General features: G+C 43.7%; 1 protein-coding gene across 1 annotated transcript in view; it reads right to left on the bottom strand.

The window, feature by feature from the left end:
- Positions 1–20,366, bottom strand: part of lef1 (lymphoid enhancer-binding factor 1) — a 41,212-nt gene that overhangs the window by 9,822 nt on the left and 11,024 nt on the right. The window contains exons 4-8 of the mRNA XM_053339981.1: positions 9,209–9,341; positions 4,987–5,077; positions 2,901–3,020; positions 1,886–2,048; positions 961–1,068 (exon numbers count right to left, since the gene is read on the bottom strand). Of these exons, the coding sequence (XP_053195956.1) occupies positions 961–1,068; positions 1,886–2,048; positions 2,901–3,020; positions 4,987–5,077; positions 9,209–9,341 (615 nt within the window). The remainder of the gene's footprint in view (positions 1–960; positions 1,069–1,885; positions 2,049–2,900; positions 3,021–4,986; positions 5,078–9,208; positions 9,342–20,366) is intronic.

The following is a 20,366-nucleotide window of genomic DNA, read 5'->3' as shown; positions in this document are numbered from 1 at the left end:
AAGCAGTTCCTCTACTTTTTTTTTTTTCCCCCTTCCTACCCGTCAAATGTTTGTACTAACAAAGCTGGAAATTAAATGGGAGCTGGGCTAACTGTCACTAGCTGATGTTGTGTATCTTTAACTACTCTGTGCTTCAGTGGGAGCAGAGCTGTGAAACTGTCTCCCCTTCAGCGAGGCATTTTGGCAGTGGAGCAGTGGAGGCAGAAGGAGGAGGGATGCTGTCGGTGTCCAAGGGGAGGCAGATAAACACCACAAAGCACTTTGGTGGTGGAGTGAATGTGAGTGCCGGAGCCACACTTTTAATAAAGGCTGGTGCTCTCTCTCTCACAAATTCATACACACCACATTCTCAGGGACAGATTTGACAACTTCCAGCCACATACACGAACACGCATGCACGCACACACACACACACACACACGCGCTGTGATACACACCAGAAAAACAGACTGCATCTTAAATCCAGCTGAACCTCCCACATTCACAAACAAAAATGGGCCGCTATAGGAGCAAAGGTTGCTGTTGCTGCTGCTGAATGCTGTATGCACGATGCAGCCTCCTCAACTCAGTGTAACAGTTGTGCTTTTTACATCCAAAGCTGCACGCTGATATGGAACATCAAAGACTAGCATAACCATTACCAGGCAATTTTCACTCACTGTGGCAATAATAATGTCCATGATTCTACAATCCATTTTAGTGTGGATGGTAATGTAACCGTGAATCACAGTGTTATGAATTACACATTAGGCTGAGACAAAGGGTCCACAAATGGACCCCATTAGTGTGGAGCGGACTGGTCTGAATTAGTGTGCGTGTCATTGTGTGCCATTTAAAGAAGAAGTCATGCAACGGTGACATAAACAACAACATAAACCGACATAGACACACACACACACACACAAACACACACACACACACGCACGCGCACCTCTGCAAATCTGTTCTGTTGATACTTACATAATTGTCTCGAGCGGACCAGCCTGGGTAGAGCTGCATGTGGAGCTGCCGTTCCTTGCGGGCTAACTCATAATACTTAGCTTGCTCTTCCCGAGATAAAGCATGCCACTGTTTCAGTACAAAAGGAGATTAAGGGGAAAAAATAGCATACAGTCAATTACTGGCATGCACTTGCATGTTCCCTGCATAGAAAAGTGTGCTGGTGTTTTGGTTAAAAAAAAAAAAAAAGAAAGAAAAAAAAATCCTTTTCAACTTCCAAACGTTTGGTGTAGAAAAAAAAGGGGGGGGGGGGATAAAAGAGAGACAAAGAAGAAGGGGGAAACATGATGAAGAGATTAACATCCACAAGAGTCAGCGAGAAGGAGTAAAAGAGAAGGAAAAAAACTTTGATTTCATATCAAAACACTGGTTCCAATTTAGCAGCGCTTTTTATTCAAACTATGTCAGCGAGCAATTACCCTATGCAGGCCACAAACTAGGCTTTGCTGTGGCTGGCTGCCTCAACCGCCAGGCCTATTCGTTAAGGCTTTTAACATGGCTCTGTGGTTCCACTCTTTTCCCAATCCTCAAAAGGAACAAATTTTGTCATTTCCAACCATGCCATTATCCAGGCATATTTTATTAAAGCCAATTTGATTAAATGTCAGTTAGATAGGCATTCTGTATCTGTGGCGCTGAGAGGGAAGTAATTGGCTGGGGCAATCATTATGACAATAATCACAACTAGTTCATAAAAGACTGCATGTTAATAGAGAGAGGAATCTTTGTACTTTTTAAACTAATTGGGCATGGAAAGGCTGTGCACGAAGCCCATTAAGATCCAGAGTTTGGACTGTGATCTCTTGGTGATTTTACTCAATCAACAAAGATGAGATACACTGAGAAGGAGACCGGTGTATCAGGGTACGCCGACTATGTGACCTACCCTTCGTCCCAGGATCTGATTGATGGCAGCGCTCTCCTTCAGCGTGCACTCAGCGACCACATTCGCACGCATCTCTTTCATGTAGAGCATGAAGGCGTTAAGCGGCTTCTTGATGTGCGGTCTTTTGGGCTCCTGCTCCTTTCTCTGTTCGTGCTGGGGTTTCCTGTAGGAACGAAAAAATAACAACAACACAGGCGAAGGTGATGAAGAAGAAGAAGAAGAAACAGAATAGTTGAATCTCAAATGGTTGACGAATGAAAGGATAAAAGCCAGAGAGGAGGGAAATTGCGGTGCAGAGATGGCGACAAAAGCAGTGAGGGTCTGGTTGCTCTCAGCCAATGGTGAGGCAGCGTGAGAGGGGTTGCCACGCCACGGGCCCCTGCCTCTTTAATCATGTGCAGTTGTACAGTCGCAGCCCATCAAGCGGAGAGATTACTTCACCAGTAATGGCAACCAAACCTTCTTGTCCACAGCACATTGGCAATCGCTTAAAACCAAATGCTCAAACTCACACACTGAAAAGACTGTCTGCTCCCACTCTCAACTTACTTTCTAATAACCTTTTTGATACTAATACAGTCTTGGTACGAGGATGGCCGTGAATAATGGAAATATCAGTGATAACCACTTCAGGGCGCTCACAGCACTTCCCACTGCACACATTGGGGATGTGAATTCAGTTCATCTGAGCACTAATCTAGGACCTGTATCTGTTGCTGGCTAAGTGTGTTGTGATCCCTGAGGCCAAATGAAGCATAGGCCTGTTATCAGTAGAGCACGGCCCTCGCTGCTTATCTGCTCACATCAAGGGAATGAGAACAAGGCTCTGACAGAGGGTTTGTTCAGCAATGGCCTACTGTAGTGGAGGAGCGCACAAATACCTGGAAGTATGTTGTCTCAGAATACTACACATGGAGAAGTGAGGGGAAGAACAGAGGCTTAAGATTTAAAAAATGAAAAATAAAAAGTGTGAGAGAGTGTTTGAGAAGGGTATTTTTGTGTTTGCGGGACTCACATGTGCATGATGTCTGTTTCATGCAGAGGCTCGTGTTTGACCTGGGGGTTGACGATGGCTGGGTGGGGGATTCCTGTGGCGTGAGGACCTGGGGGTCCTGGCACCATGTGGTGTGAGAACCTGAAACAGCAGCAGACAACGTATACTTTGATTAGGAGGATGAAGGACGTCAGCAGTATGTTAAAGCTCGCTCAGAGAGGGGAAAAATAATAATAAGATGCTTGCAACAGCATACAGAAACAAATCCATCCATATTTGCTCGATGTTGGATGTTAACCAGTTAATATTTAAAAAGAGAAATTTTCCTAATACAACAGTCAAGAAAGTGATGATGCCAGTGATATCGTCATTGAATATGGCATGTGTTCCCGTTCTTTTAGCTCTGGATTGTTTATTTTTTTTATATTCACACACATCTGTAAGCACTGACTTCATTGATCTCTTCCTTTCAATATTATGCTGCATTCAGAAAACAAGACCACATGAATATCACCACAAACCAGTAAAAATTTAAAAGGTCCAGTGTGTAAAATTTAGTGGCATTGAGTGGAACAGACTTGGCAGAAACTAAATATAATATTCATGTTATAATATATATACTCCCATGAAAATACGAATTGTTGTGTTTTTGAATGAGGCCCTTTATATCTATCTATATAGGAAGCAGATTCTCTTCCACAGAGTCTGCCATGTTGGACTGCCATGTTTCTAAAGTAGCTAAAAAACAAACCAACCAAACACTGGATCCAGAGAGGGACCTTCACATTTTCTTTGCAAGTTTCGCAGTCACTGTTGATTCCTCCTACATGCTTGTAAGAGAGGTGTCAGATGGTTTCAATCTGCAACCTCACTGCTACATGCCACTAAATCTTACATACTGGTCCTTTAAAATGTTGATTGCTTATATGATACTGTGGGGATTAAATGTTTTTTTCCCACACACTCTGCCACTGTGTATTAAAAGATCTAAGAAATTGTGGTGACCGATAAGTTTGTTGTGTTGGTTTTCTAACTAAAGAAAAAAATGAACATAGGGTGACGGAAAAACTTTTTGTGGTTGTTAAGTATTTTTAAAAATACTGTTTCAATTAGGGTTTCTTTCAGTTCTGCTAATTGAGAGGAGATCTTTAGACTTGTTTTTGAATTCCGGTCATCGTCTCTTCTGTAACTCCACCTCTGAAATAATAAACAGAGCTTGTGTCTTGTCATCAGTCCATTAATGGGTCCATGCTGTCTGCATCTTTGGTTGCCACTTTCGTCAGTTTGTTCAATTGGTTTCAACACTGGCTTCAACATGCTGTGGTTTAGCATTTCAATCAACGTGTTGCTGAAAAGATTCATGTTCAATCCTGAAAATTCTCTGCTTCTTCAGTCCCAGGGACTTGTTGCAGGGTGCAAACCATCACTGAGTAGAAAAGCAGGAAAGTTGCTGATATACAGTTTGGGAAAGGTACCTAAATCAAAAATGGGATAATATATAGTAGCTACTTAAATTTAAGGGGTTCTGAGAGGGGGGGCAGGAGGAGACTGATCCTGCAGCTTACATCTGGCTTCACTCAGTGTATGCCTGAAGCCCTGTCTTTACAAACATCACACTGACAGGGAAAGTGATAGTTAAGAATTAACAAAAAGGATAAGGTATGCTGAGGAAAGAAAAAAAAGCACAGGAAATGCAAGTGGCAAGGATGCAAAGAAAAAAGGCAGAAAGAAAAGTAGAAAAAGACACTGAAAAAATGTTTCACAACCATGAAGTGAACCTCAGAGAGAGAGAAGTGCTTCCAGAAAGCTTTGATGGGGGTAAAGCAGCCTTATGATTATGCAAGGGCACGTATGCTGTGATGTGTTTGACATGTGCTGGGCACACAGAGGAGTGGTGTGGCTGAAGCCACAGCAGCACAGCAGGAACAGCCAGAGGCAGACCTCCCTGTGTCGGCTGCTGCTGCTGCAAGCCAGCATTCCTCTGTTCAGCACACAAAGCTAGTGCAGTGTCAGTGTACATCTGATGTGAAGAGACAGGGCAGTAATTGCACCTTGTTTACATGAATAAACAGTTCATGTTTTTGCTTTTGTCTGCTTAGTGACTCACCATCCCAGCGGTGGCGTGATCTGTCCCACTCCTCCAGGAGACAGGGAGTAGAAGTTGGTCATGTCTGGTCCGGGGTGATGCCTCGGCATTCCTTAATAAACAACAACGGAACAAAAATGTTAGATCCACAGGCTGCAGATATGTTGGAAAAAACACGGTTGGCTAACGAACCTCAATACTTTTAGATTACTGTGCCTGTCAGCCTTGAGTATCATATTCCAAAAGGTTTTCTTTACATGATCTATGACTAAATATTTCCTGAAAGTGTCAGTTGTACAACGTTCTTGTATGCTGCTTATGTTCAGATGACATTAAACAATGCTGCGTTTGAAATGTTTGGCTTTTTTTAAATAAACAAAAAAAGTTTAGGGGGAAATGTCTGTTTTGTGTTTAGGTTGTTTTTTTTTTAAATAAAGCATTCTGTTGCAGGAACTCGGGTATCATTATTGACACGAGTCTCCAAAATGTTCAAACTGTTCTCAGCCTGAGTAAACTGAAGATGCACCGAACCGAAAAGCTGCATAAGGATGATGTGATCAGGTATCAGTTATTGTGTGTCTCTTCATTGATGTCCTCATAGAACTCATCATTCCCTATCCTCCTGTTACCTTACATAAATATATATATAATATAATATATGCTGCATATATATATACAGGGTGTCCATAAAGTCTCGTTACAATTTAACAAATGTATTACAAAAGCAAATGAATAGACAAATATGTGGTATGTAATGTAATCATTTAATACACCTCTATATGGGCACCATTAGTTGCACGAAGCATATCAAGACTGTACTCGATTTCTTGCCATGTTTGCTGTAGCATAGCCTCATCAATGGTGGCAATGGCATCAGTGATCTTTTGCTTCAGGTCGTTGATGTCCTGTAACTTTGTTCCATACACAAATGCAATACACACATAGAACAAATCTGATTATCATATCTCATCAATTGCTTTTGTAATGAATTTTTAAAAAATGATAAAGAGACTTTGTGGACACCCCATATATATATATATATATATATATATTTGAATTTTTGGGAAAGAAACAGCACTGGCATCTGATCTGTTCAGTGCTGAGGTATAGTGTGAAAGTCTGTACTGAGAAAAAATTACTGAAAGTTTACTCTTGACTTCAGAAACTGCAAACACTTACTAGATTTGTCTAGACTTTCGTTCCACAGCAACTGAGCAAACTCCAGGAGACGGTGATCTGTGGTTGGTTAAGAAGAAGCGTTTTAAAAACCTATTACTCTTTCTTACTCCAAGTCAAGGATAGTGCACAGGGCTCTAACATGCCACTTGACCTCATATTATCAACCAGTAGAAAAGGATCATATTTTCCCTGCTCCGCTAAAGTCCTTTCCAGTGTGTTTCAGTGCCTTTAAGCTGGTTAATTGAGGCTTCCCTCTTTGTGGCAGAGGCTGCAGCTCTCCCTGTAGACACGGGATTGACTTGGACTAACTGTCGGTGGATCTTCAATGCTAAGCTCCTCCATCTCCAGCTCACTTGTTCCTTCTGGGTTTCAAGGTCGAGGGGTCCCTTTTATAAAGAGGACTTAGCGAGAATGGGGTGAGTAAAATTTCACAAAATCTGCAATGACTCGTGTTTTATTGTCTCTAATATCTATTGGAATTCAAGTGGAGTAAAAGAGGACAGAAATCACAATGTCAGGAAATACTGTTCATACATGGACAAGTGGAATGTGCCTAAACGTGTGCTTTCTCACACACTCACACTCACTCACACACACACACACACACACACACACAAAGTAAAGAGGGCAAATGCCTTCAGATTAGCAGCATCCTCTAATCCCTGCTGGAGCCAGCCTTTTCTCCCTGCCTCTATCTTTTCTCTTCCTCTTTCTCTCTCCAGGCTGTGGTCTGAAGGGGCCTCCCTCCTCGGAGAGGCAGGACGCGCAGGGGGCTTATATCTGCAAAGCCAGTGTTGCAACGCTGGATTCATAGCGAGCATAGCACTACCCCCTGCCCACTAATCCACCACCTCACACTCCTTAGGGCCTTCCTGAGGGCAGAAGGGAAGGAGGCAAAAGGGGGAGTCAGCGAGCGAGGAGGGGGGGGAGCCCCAGTGTGTTAACCTTGTCACTCACACCCCTAAGGTGGCTAATTACTCACTCCCCCCCGAAGTCACACGTCCCCCCCATTGACACCCAAAAACGCTACTCACTTGCATTTGCTCTCAAAACAAGCAACACCAACATGATTCTTATTGTAAAACCTGGAAATGATCTTTATTCAAATTGGAGTTTTTACGTTATATTTCTTATAACGTAAAAACTCCGATTTTTTTTTTTTTTTAAACAAAGCAAAATAAAAGGTTTAAATGTAAAATATTCAAAAGGCCCCATGCTCGACCTTCCATCCCGCATTGTGGCCCTGTGCATATTAGAGCTCATAATGAGAAAATCCATGATTGTTTTTCATAATTAACGAGCAGATCAAAGTCTGAGCCCACTAAGGAAGGCAGAGCAGCATTTGGTCGATACGAGGGAGAGAGAGAGCGAGAGAGCGAGAGAGAGAGAGAGAGCGAGAGAGAGAGAGAGAGAGAGAGAGAGAGAGAGAGAGGGACAGCACGAAAGAGAATAAGAGAGATTTCATTTTAAGCATCTTCAGCTTAGCTCTACTGGTATACACACACACATGAATATGCCTAGGGAAATCATTTGCAGCTAATTCTGCAACTGGATCGCTTGGACATGGATTTCAGTTGGGCTGTGAGTGCAAAGATCAAATACAGCAAGAAAAAGACCTCCAGGGGCGCTTTCTGTTCTTCAGTGTTTGTCAAAAACTTAGTGGATCTTCTACACCAACAGCAAGACCAACATGAACAGTAAAATAGAGCACATTACTTCATAAATCGTTCTACATGACAACAAATTGCTGAAATCGTATGCATGCAGGGTGTATTAATTGCTCAATTCCGTGTCAACACAGTTCTTTCCTGCTTTCATTAGAAAAGTATTCAACAAAATGTGTCTGATGCATGATTCCTCTGACATATGTGGAGCACAGTTTCTTTACACGTCTCACTTCCCCTTCATCTCACTACGCTGTGTGCTCTTGTTCTCAGTTTTTCTACATTGTTATTTTTAGCCAGTCCCTCAGAACCTCCCAGCCTCATCATCATCATCATCATCATCATCATCTTCATCATCGCCTACATCCTGTCTGATCCCTCTCTCCTGCTTTTCAACTGGCAGCCGCAGGAGAAGAAAGCCAAGGAGAAGAGAGAAAGGTGTGGGACAAAACTATGGAGGGCCCACGTCTTTTCGTATTTGCGAGGAGCTGCCAAAGTCTCCAGCTGTGCGGGGCTGAGGAGCTCGTCCAAAGTGCTGAAGAGCTCCTCTGCAGCTGTCAGAGACGGAGCTTGATGTTGTTTCGGAGAGAGGCAAAGAGTGCAGAGGGAGAGGGCAGAGCACAGCGCGCCGTCCCACAGGCTCCTTCAAATGAGTTCATGTTTAGAGCACAGAGAGGAAAGATGACTTCGCTGTGACACATTTTGGTTTGTGATACTGTGTTTACCGTGGTAGCTTTTACCGAGTTTAACGCTCAGCATTATTGAAATATCTTCAATAAAATCACACTTTTATTTTAGAATGTGCAAAGCGTAAAGCGAGGGCTGAAAGAATCCAGTTAAACACTGTTTCTTTAGGCTATGTTATACCTTTTCAATGCCAGGTCTAATAACATTCAACAATTCATATTGACATAATCTGTGACTGTAAAATTTAACAGGTCTCCATTAAAGCCCTGCCGTGCACATTATGACATGAATGTAACATTACTTTTCAACGCAGCAGTGTCATTGATTTCTGGCAATTATATTAAAGTATAACGGAGGTGGTAATGATGCAAAAACTACATCCCAGAACAAAATGTATGTTTTTTGTTACAATTCAAAAAGGTCCTGTTGCCAAATATGGAAATATTTTCACTATTTTGATTCTGTTAAGCCAAAGAGCAAGAACATTGATCCTTCACTAAGGTCTATTAGAGGGAAATGTCACGGTTTGTAACAAGTAACATTAGTAATAATGGCATAAAAAACCTGAAAACCCACATCTTTCTATATTTGTGAGAATATTACCATGATAAAATATCACTTAGTATTGTTTCTATTTTACTGCGCTGCCACACACCTGGTGTAAAAGCTGTTAGAGATCAAGCAAAGACAGCCACACATGAACTCCACACTACCTTGTTTGTTGTTGGCATCTTGGGGGTGATGGCCAGAATGGGATCCTGGAGCGAAGTGCTCGTCACTGTACGTGATCAGTGGAGTGAGTGGGTGGACTGCATGGGACGGCTGCACCACGGGAACTTTGTTGGACTGCAGAGAAAAAAATAGACAGGGAGATTTTAAAAACAATATGAGAGAGTGATGACATTATGCATGAGCTTCAGTTGCATTATTCCGTGTGAAATATGTCTCTCACTCTGTCACATGATCAGGGGACTGGTATGACATATGCTGTACATGTGGTCGGTTGTGGGTGAAGCTTACAAAGTAGAGTCAAGAAGAAAAAAAAGTAACAAAAGAACATTTCTTCTTCTATTAGCCTGAGCCCAGCACCTTAAAAACGTTGTTATGTCTAGATCAGCAGGATTGAAAACCTTATTCCCGGAAGAAAGGAGGAAAAACAAGTCAAAGAGACGCATGAGCATGTTTGAGACAGCAAAAGAGAGAAAGACACAAACAGAGCAGGAGCGAATAGGAGCGAGCGAGCGAGCGATAGAGCAAAGAGAAGGGAGAGAAAAGAGAGACTCGCAGGGTAGAGTCAGAGTAGAGGTCTTAGGCGGGAGATCAAAGGCAGTCATTAGCTGGTGAATAAGGGGAGTTCATTACAGAGCAAGAGCCGGGGGAAGGAGAGATGAGGGATGGAGGAGGAGGAGAAGGGGGGCTGGCTATGGAGAGAGAGAGAGAGAGAGCGCGAGTGAGACAGATGTCTGCAGCGGTACTTAATGCAGGGGTAATCACGTCAACAGTGGCCTGGCCACAGGCCCCCCATCCCCGGCTGACTCAAGAGACCTGCCTCCTGACAACTAAAATAGACTGAGCCAGGCCCAAAAAACTCTGGCCCCAACCCCCAGCCAACAGCGCTTACATGCTTCAGCAGCAATGAACACATGGTAATGCTTAGCCATGCTAAATCTACTATTCACAATCTGAGCCCAGAGCTGAGCTGGAGTCAAAATATCACCTCCACAGGATATATGGCTAATCGGAGAGACATCAGTGCAATGTTGGGTGAGACACGTCTTGCACCGAGCGGCTCCCACAAGCTCTGAATCAAAGAGTTTTGTGAAATCGTAATCAGATGCTCTCACGGGAACAGTCGCCTGATTAATAATGTTGTTGAAGATACTCATCTAAATTTAGTGAGAGCATAAAACACAGAAGAGACGATATAATCAAGGGAACGTTCTTTATTAGCTCTCGCTTTGTTGACGTGTGTGTGCCAAGGTGACATTCCTGTGGTGTTAAGTGGTGATTGCTGCACCTCCTCACCCACTCCCACCACACACACACACACACACAACCCGTTGGACACAGGGGTGACTGGAATGTCTGCATTTCCCCGAACCTATCACAGACTGGCACCACACTCAACTTAAGACCCCCCCCCCCCCCCCCTCACTTTCCCCACCTTCTGGGAATGTCCTAGCCGGGAACACAAAGTGCAGTATGTGTGCAGTGTGTGTGTGTGTAGGAAAATTTCCTCGACCACATGAAGCATCATCCACATCAGACTCATTATCAGGCGGAGAATCTCATCTCCCAGGGCCAATTTCTCCCCCCAGTTGATATAAGCCTCATATGCCATCATCTAAAAACTCCACATTGTCCCGTTTCAGTGAAAAACAAGACAAATCCTGCCTTCTAACTAATTAGCCCACAGTGCGAGAGGATTTTAACACTAGCCCAGGTGAGAGAGGTTCTTTGACCCGGGTCGGCAAGTGTCAAAGGTGACGGGATAATCTGTTAGTGTGGGAGTGTCAGACCTCATCCTCCAGAGGGGATGGCTTATTAGTTGGGTCGCTTACCCTTAAGGAGGGCTCACCAGGACCGAGGAGGTTGGGACATGCCTACACCAGGGGCTAAATGATAGCATTCTCGCCCATATTATTTTACGCCTCTCCACTCCCATTTGTTATCCTGTGGGAATGAGATAAGAACCTGCAGGATTATCATTTTAGCTAGAAGTCTTCTCCAACTTGTGGCAGAGAGAGGAGGGGGAAAAAAGTGAGTGGTGACAAAAGTTAGTCTCTCATTCTTGTTCACACATATGTGTACTAAGATACAGCAAAACGGGGGGGAAAAAAAAGGTGATTGACTTTTTGGGACCTATGAAAACTAGAGGCTTCTGCCACAGAAGAGAAGCCCTCTTTTGTGCTTTTCGCAGTTACAGCTGTCAAATCCTGTTTTTCTCAACTTCTTAATAAACTGCCTCCATTGTGGCAAAATCCACCAGGCAAAAACCTACCCGGCCTCTGTGACCAATACAGAATTTATGGATATTTAGGCGCACATTTACACAAGCTGCATGCCCTCACTAACCATGGTTTGCTTTAAGAAGAAAAGAGGAGTCCTGAATTGTGTTTTCTCACCATTTTAAATATCTCACTAAGAAAACTACATCGAGGTGAAACAATATCCTCACATGTTTTGACTGTTTCTCTTTAAAAGTTATGGTCATTACGTGCTAAGAGATATCACGGAGTCTACATTTTAATTTTTCCAGGTGGAGACTTGTTGGCTTGCTGCCCCCACTTTGCCGCTCTTGGCAGCTTCACACACACACACAAAAGGCACGACACCCTTTTACCAATTTCCTGGAGGAAGTAGTTGGAGACACTCAACTGACCACAACCGTGAGGGTCATGACACGCCGCAGCAATCTGATCCCCTTCTCATTGCCATCCTCATTCTACAAAACAACCTCAGCAGCAACAGAGGCAGCAATGTCGCGATGGAGGGCGGCCATATTGGAGGTCCCTTTTATTGTATAGGAAAAATAATAGGCTTAGGATCTTTCTATTCATATTTTTTCAGGGAGAGCGAAAGAGGAGAGGCAGCGAGGATTGAAAAGAAAACCGTTCCATTTGGAATTTCATATCCAGGCTTGGCCGGCCTTTTTAAAGAACCCCTCAGATGTGGTTTTAAGAGAAATTCATTGTGCGGAACTGGAGCTGGCATGGAGCCCTCCATGGAGGAGACACTCCAGTGTGTTTCAGCACGGGGAGCCAGTGACTTGGCGTGCAGTATCAAATTGGGGGTGGGGAAGGGAAATGAACGTTTCGCTTTTGTTTCTTTTTGGGTTTTTTTTGTTTTTTTTCTGAGGGAGGATTTCTTGACGGCACACCAGTGTCTGAGCTTGTTTTCTGTCAGATTCCACCAACATCCTGCAATGGTTGCTGAGCATAAGCGCGTGTGTGTGTGTGTGTTGTTAAGCATGTCTATGTGGTATATGGAACAACTATTCCTGCTATAGTGCCTTTTTAGCATCTCTCTCCCTCTCTCCCCTCACAGCACGGCTTTTGTACTCCACTCAATTATACCACTTCTGCAGAGTGGAGTGGAAAAAAGGGAAAGCGGGAATTTTATAATAATCACTTCCCACTACTGTAATTTATATGCAATGAGGACTCTTCGCGCCTGCAGCTACAATCAAGTGTGTAGAAACCATGTGAGGTGTTTCACAAACAGCTGGGGAGATGGCAGCTCTAGCAGTGGCTGTGGGTTCCCATGCTGCTAAATCTTTTCACTAAGAAGCCCTTCTCACCTCTTCTCCTCCAAAACCCAACCTCACCTACTCACGGGATTTTCTGCACTCTGGAGGAAGGGGATGCACCAAGAAACTAAGGCCTGGGATATTAACAGAAGAAAAAAGAGAAACTGTATCATCACATTTTTGCTGTAAAGCTCCAATAAAATGACACAATTCCTACCTGAGGAAATCATTTAAAGCAGCTGTGAATGACTGGCAGAAAGCACACACCCTCCTCTGATTGTTTAAATATAGTCTTTGGCTACTGTTTCCACTGACATTGTGTCCATAAAGAGGACAAGATTACAGATGGAAAGCCTCAAAGTTGGCGATTGAAGGGAGGGTGTGCCCAGCACTGAAATCGCATAGAGCCAACCTCAGACCAGGTGTTCATTCTCAGGTGTGTTTGTGTGCAAGTTGTCTGACCTTTCCCCAACAAAAGTGAGCAAACAGTCTTCCATAGTAGCTTTACAGCACAGGAAAGAAAGGGACTGCATCTCCCTCCTCCCCTCCCCTCTTTACCAAAACCAGTGGAGACCAACCTGAGGAAGCTTAAATAAATAACCAATTACCATTTGCAGAGCGGGTTGAACCCCACCAGCTTCGAGTAGAGTGCTAAAAATGGAATGTTTTATTGGCAGGGTGGCCCTCTGGCCAGGGGGCTTAATGTAACGAAACCCAATTAATGGAGAAGAAAGCCGGGCCGCCAGCAAGCGAAGGAGCGCCACGCGCCCGGGGTAATGAGACGAACAAGCGAAGCCAACCACAGGGACAGGAGTGGAGGAGGCTACGAATAACAGGAAAAGCCTGCCCTGGAGAGAAATTTACATCTGTGAAGCCTCCAATCTCTTCTTCTCCCTCCTCCTTTCATTTTAATCATAAATCCTGCGCGCTGAGTCTGAGTCCAACGGTTGAAGCAAAGCAGTGACACTAAAGACTGAGGCCAGTTGGTAAAAATGGGAAAAACACAAAGGGATGTGGGACGTCACAAGCTTGAAGCAGAGACTTGCAGAGCAAAAATAGGCATGTACCACTTATTCAATGTTATGGTTTCGGTGGCTAAATTGCGGTGTAAATTTATCATGCGAGGGAACTTGTCACGCTGTCCTCTAAATACCACCGTTACACCCACATAGACGCACAAACCATACGTCAGACACTTCACATCAACACACATGACCGACACATGCCAGTGTACAAACACGGAATCCACATACAAATAAAAAAAAAAAGGAACATAGACATAAAATACAGTCATGGTACATGGCGAAGGGATCAGAGACTGCAATAACCACGCGCTTAATGAATTTAACACATACATGCTACATATGAACACAAAGGAGCTATTAACAGCCGAGTGTCTTCTTTCCCACCACCACCACCAGCAGAACGGAATAGGACGAGGTGGATTACCCATCATCCTTCAGCTGGCATGAAGAGCGTGTGCTCCGAGCAAACCAATCACGCTAGCTCTCATGCTGACATTCTGAACGTGCAAAGACGATAATTTGTGTGAAATGTGCCTGCCCCAGATGAAAAGACTTTATCCGCTTTTTAAAGTGTTCAACTCTTAATTTCTATATGTCGCGGAGCTATTAAAATAAGTAAAGCAAGAGCAACAGAACATTACTAATGATGCAGTTGCTATTTTTCCTTCCTTGGTAAGCCACAGTAAGTTAGGCATAGTTAAAGCACTATGACAACAGGCTTTATGGAGTTGAGATTATTAAAAGGTTGTGCAAAAGGTCATAAGGTTTTGAATTTGTTAGGAAATAATTAAACATTTTTGTATATCACCATTGCGATATGTACAAAATTATGTCTTGGCAATTTGTAAATAAAAGACTTGCAAAATCAGTAATTATGGTTTTTGTTAGTATGTGTGAAGAGATTTCTCTGATGCAACACATCAGTTATATGCATTCATCATTTCTATGCAATTTTACATACATTCAGTCCATCAACAGAAAATGAATCTAAACTATTTTGATAATTGATTATACGTTTAAGGCGAGCAAAATTACACAAACATTCCTAAATTTGAGAATTTTCTTTTTCTCTTTTCTGCATTATTTTCAAATTTAACATTCGCATATATACTAACTTTTATAGACCAAAACACTGATCCGTAACTTTAAAAAAATTGGTACATTGATTAATAATGAGAATAATTGCCCTAATTGTGATGTATGCCAGTAACTGAAAGATATTCTTATCATTATTGTGACACTGATTTCAGTCCTGGTGTGATATGTACTGTACCATATATACGTGCACTGTTGAGGATTGTGGGATTGAAATCTGGAAGTTGATCAAGTGAGGTCGACTCTTCCACTCTTGTGTTTGCGGAGTGTGTGTGTGTGTGTGTGTGTGTGTGTGTGTGTGTGTGTGTGTGTGTGTGTGTGTGTGTGTGTGTGTGTATATATGTTGGGGGATGGGGCGCTGCTCTGGCAGAGCCCTGGGCAAACTGCAGGATGTTCACCTTGCGGCGGGGCACAGGGCTCATTATCACAGCAGGACCTGGTCACATCAAAGGACTGAGGAAAGGGCAAACATTCTGCTGAAGTGCCACTGTCAGCAGGCCTGCGAGCGCACACGCACACACATACACAAAGACAGACCGCACATACACTTGAGGACCCACTAGGCATCTATACCCCCACAAAGAACATGGCTGCTCGCTGCAGCGCCATCACTTGACCGAGTGAGACATACTGAATGAAAATCCGTACAATGCCTTCGAAGACGGCAGTCTTGCAGAATTGTGTTATATATTAACACCAGTAGCACAACAGAGACCAGCACGTCCACCTGGTATATCTGGACACTGTCAGTTTGTCAAACTGTATAAAATACTGAGTCATAAAGCTTTTAGCTGCATCATAGGTTCATCTACCTGACCAGCTGTATGTTTTAATCTCAGGGGCCCTATGTTTGAACTCAGCCTTTAAAGCTGACCACAAGCAGAAAATGTTTGGAGCACGCTTTATTTTTCTTCCTGAATCAATCGGCATCCCTCTCCAGCACTATTTATAGCCACCCCGCTGCTGCATTAACACACTGCATGATTTATCATTAGAAGCCAGCTCTGGTCTGCTGAGTAGCTACATTCATGCCAGGCTGCACGTTGGTGCCAACATCCACATTCAACAACAACACTCCAAGGCCCTGAGAGATGTACACAAATAAAATCGCAGCACAAGCTAACTTTGTGCGGCTAGTGCACTAAAACCTTAGCTGCTGCACAATACTGAAGACCGAGAGAAAGAGGGAGAAAAAATGCGACGCAGAACGGGGGGGAAAGTGCTGATGAGTTGCCTTATGCAGAAGCTTTATAGATCTGTCGAACAAGAGCGGATTTGCCTGCTACACCTAGATAGTGCCCCCCCCCCCCTCTCAGCTTTTTGCCCAGGTATTCTGGGCATGAATGGCTGTCAGTTTGGATTTGGGAGCTCAGCGTTGAGGGGGAAAATAGAGTCTGGTGGGGGTCTTTGTGTGTCTCTACCTGTGGAGACGAGAGCTAGAGACAGTGCTCCTCTCACTAAGCTCCAGCTAGCTCGAGTGCAACATTTACACATTACGTCTATGGAACGGAAGGGGTAAATATTAGCACTGCGAGCTAGCCAACGAGGGCTGGGCGAAGGCAGACGGTGAGCAAGCTGGAGCGGCGCTGCTGTGTTTGTGAGGAACGTTTTCAATGGCACACACCAGGAAAATGTGGATGGGGAGGTGATTTGAATGAGAGCTGCTTCTGCCTGAGCTGTAGAGTATTGACCTAGTTTTCCTTCTGTATTTCACTCAGACAGATGCATACCCACCCACAGAACATGTACGAATAGAAAGAATAAAAAGAATGATTAGTTTAGTGAGCCGGCGCCATTGATGATTTATATTACAAAAACAAATACATTTAAATCTTTTTTTTTTTTTTTTTTTTTTTTATAAACAGATTAAGTGTGTTGGTTATGTAATGTTTTGAAAACTGCAGGTCACCAGAAGCCATGTAGCCTCAGGTGTCATGACACCTGTATCCTGGCCTTGATCTGAACTTTTGACCCTGTAGTCACATGATCAATGCACTTTTCACCTCCTAGAAGATTCACACATAATGCCTCTTTTTTCCCTTCAAAAAAATGATCAATGTGCACAGTATGACAATCACCTTGAAGAAGCGGTTTTATAATAAATCTCATGACTGCTTTGGTACAGGTTATAATGACAGGAGGATCACACCGGGGGGCTAAGAAGCATTCATGGTTGTGGATCACATTGCAAACCTTTAGGCTCATTCACATTATGGACCATACAACAATATCAGCAACCCACTGTTTGGGTGTGATTCCACGTTTTAAGGGATTAACTGGTAAAGACTACCAACAACTCCTTTCAGCCTGGAATTAGTCATTAATCAAACCACACATTTTAGGGTTTCTTTCTAACCAGGCGCACACGCCCCTGCTAAGATCTGAATGAAAAGCACAAAGCTATTCAAATCGGATCCCCTCCAAACAAATGGCTTTTCTCCATCCCCACAGAAGCAGGGAACACTTCAAGAACCTCTCTAAGGATCTGAACAGTCACGTGAAAACTCCGCCCCGTCAATTAGCTTTGTGTCAGGGTTTTGTGGGCTTTAATACATACAAAACAATGACCATGTACAACATGGCCACGGACATAGTCTCCTTATCCCTTGATACCTCTAAAGAAATGGTAATGGTGAATTTCTGGAGCACAAAAGGGACTCCTTAGGCCCGGGGCATATGGTTATAGCAACATCGTAGGGCACACTCATGCACCTGATACCACAAATCTGAATGATAACCATACAATGCATGCACTGTGGTCATAATACAGCTCTTAATACAGCTGCATTTATTGATGGTGGACTGCTCATGTGTTTTAATCTCATTCATCTAATACGAAAGCATTGTTAAGACTGAATAATCATCCATGTGCTCGAACTTTAGCTTATTGGAACACAGTATGATAGAGCTATAATGATTAATTGGTAGGTATTAATCAGCAGCTGTTTTCATGATGGAACATTTACTGGCTCCAGTTTTTAAGATTTGCTGCTTTTCTTTTTCATATTGGCTTTAGCAAATTGTTACGGGCATTTTTCACTACTTTCTGATGTATTATAGAGAAAACAATTACCTGAGAAAATAATCATCCACTTAATAGATGAGGTAAATAATTTGTAGTTTTAGGCTGTACAATTTAGTAGTTCTGTATTAATGCAACATGTTGTGTTCAATCTTGTGTTCAATCCTGTTTGTGCATCTTTGCTGTTGGCGAGCAGCAGAGGATAGCCTGGAGTTGCACAGGTACTTCTAGTATTCCAATATATGGACTGTTAAAGGTTTTAAACTAATGTCACACACTGACCGACTGTTTTGTTGCTTCGTTGTTGAAGTAGAGGTGTCGCCGTCGTTTGTGATGGGAGCATGGAAAATGTAGATTGGAAATGCGGGGGTGCAGTGGTCACTTACATTCAGGCATCTTTCATCATAAAAGATAGGGGTACAGTGGGGGTGGATTGATTTGATGTTTTGATGCATTGTTTGATGACGGGCAGCTCAAAGTGGAGGATGCCTCTGTGATGTCTCTCCATTGGAGGACATGAAAAGCGTCACCTGGCCCCTGAGCCGAGGGTTATGGCTGCTAGTGGATTTAAGGGCTCCTGCTGAGTTGGACGGTGGCTCCATTGATGCCACATAATCCATTCAGCGTGACCTTTATATTTTTAGATTCAGCTCTACTTCCCTGTCAGCCTATCTTGTTAAAACTATCGCAAACATAAAGACTCTCATCAACTATGTGCCATTATAACAGGACAGTATATCTAATTTATTTAATGTTTACATCCCATGAGGAAAATAAGTGCCTTCCATCACCAACCAAGCAGTCCGATGATCAAAAGAAACAGGGAACACAAGGCGAGCTCATCAGATTAACAAACACATTCTTGCTAGATATCTTTGTGGGTTTCATCATCCTGCATCAAGTGTCTGCTGAGGAAAAAAACAAAGCCTTGTTCTCATCCCTGTGACATCAGCGGGTACAGACAGAGCGCAGGGGAAGAATCAAAGCCAGGACCATCATATATTTCCAATTAACTGCTCCAAAAATATGATTCTGCAATTCTTCCTTTGCCCTCCACGCAACCTCCAATTAACTGTTTATAAAATCCCAATATCATAGGCTTAAAAAAGTCAAACAAATAATCTCATAACGTACGCTATGTGGTATTAGTCATGAGCATCAGACTCTTACCACATTCTAGATTTGCCTAAACTAGAAGCAAACATAATTGGGATAAATCTCCTCAGTAAGCCACATAAAAAAGCAGAGGGGTGTAAATTGTTACACTGCTGTGTGTTAAGACACTGAAACAGTTGCACAGATCAGACGAACTGCAGCAGCAGGGAAAGAGCAGCATTCAGCTCTGCTGTTTTCCTCTGTGACTTGGGGCCACCGAGTTTTTCTCCAGCCATAGTAAATTGGGCGCCTGGGGCTGGAGTCTTGGCCAAGCTTGCATTTCGGAGCCGACTGCAGAGGGCATGAGGGATAGAGATATGGCACTGGAGGGGGGACAGGGCGGTGAATGGTGGGGGAGGACGGGAACCGCAGTGGAGGTGACATAACGCACATGTTTTAACACAAAAGAGACCTGGCTCGTTAGCACGCTAACTAGCGAGCTCCATGGCAATCAGCGCTCATCATTCTCTCTGTTCTCTCGATCCACCTTGTCATAAATATGGCTACATCTGCAAGTGTAATCACCCCATTGTACTCTGATTTTCTGCTCTGCTGGACAGCAGCATGGCAGCTTGCTTTTCAGCACCTCTCCCTCTCCCTTCAGTCCCCTCCTTTCCCTCAAGTGCCCTCGCCTGTTCCTGGCTACTCCTTCGCTAGTGAGGCCGGTGTGTCTCACAGATTACAGAGCTCCGGTCGCTCAGGTAACAAGAGTCACTAATCTGGCTGGGGTTGAATTACACATAATTGCCTCGGCACCGTGATTGATTTCAGCCCTGGAAAGGAAAAGACGACGGCTCCCCCCAAAACACCCCCACCCCACCTCCCTCCCTGCCTCTCTCCAGCGCTCACGAGCGGCAGCCAAGACTCTCCATCTAGTAGGAGGCAGGAGGCTTTGAAGAGATCAAAGCCAAGGCCGGGAGCAGTTGCGCGCCCTGGGAATACGGGAGAGAGGCTTTCTGCTCCTCAGCCCTATTTTCTAGCGTCATGTCGGATTGCAGCTGTATTGCATTTCGCCAGTTTTCTTAATGCTCTTGGTTTTGACTTTGACATCAGTGATCCCCCTCGGTTTCTTCAAAAACAAGGGGGGAGGAGGGTAAAAAAAAGAAAGTGAACAAGGAAGAAAAAGGGAGGGAAGGGGGGAAAAAGAGAAGGAAGGAAAGAAAAGGAGGGGGGGGGGAGAGATCTACAGACTGATTTTTATTTTCACAACTCCATAATTGGCTAGTTCAAAGGAGAGGAGGGCAGAATGTAGCATTTGTTTTCAATTCTGCTGCCGATATGAAAGGAGCGACAAACTTTTATGGGTTTCCCAAAAATTAAAGACA

The sequence above is a fragment of the Scomber japonicus genome, chromosome 2, assembly GCF_027409825.1.
Source record: "Scomber japonicus isolate fScoJap1 chromosome 2, fScoJap1.pri, whole genome shotgun sequence".
NCBI lineage: Eukaryota > Metazoa > Chordata > Actinopteri > Scombriformes > Scombridae > Scomber > Scomber japonicus.
The sequence above is the reverse complement of the archived record's forward strand: the minus strand, read 5'-3'. Positions and strand labels throughout refer to the sequence as shown.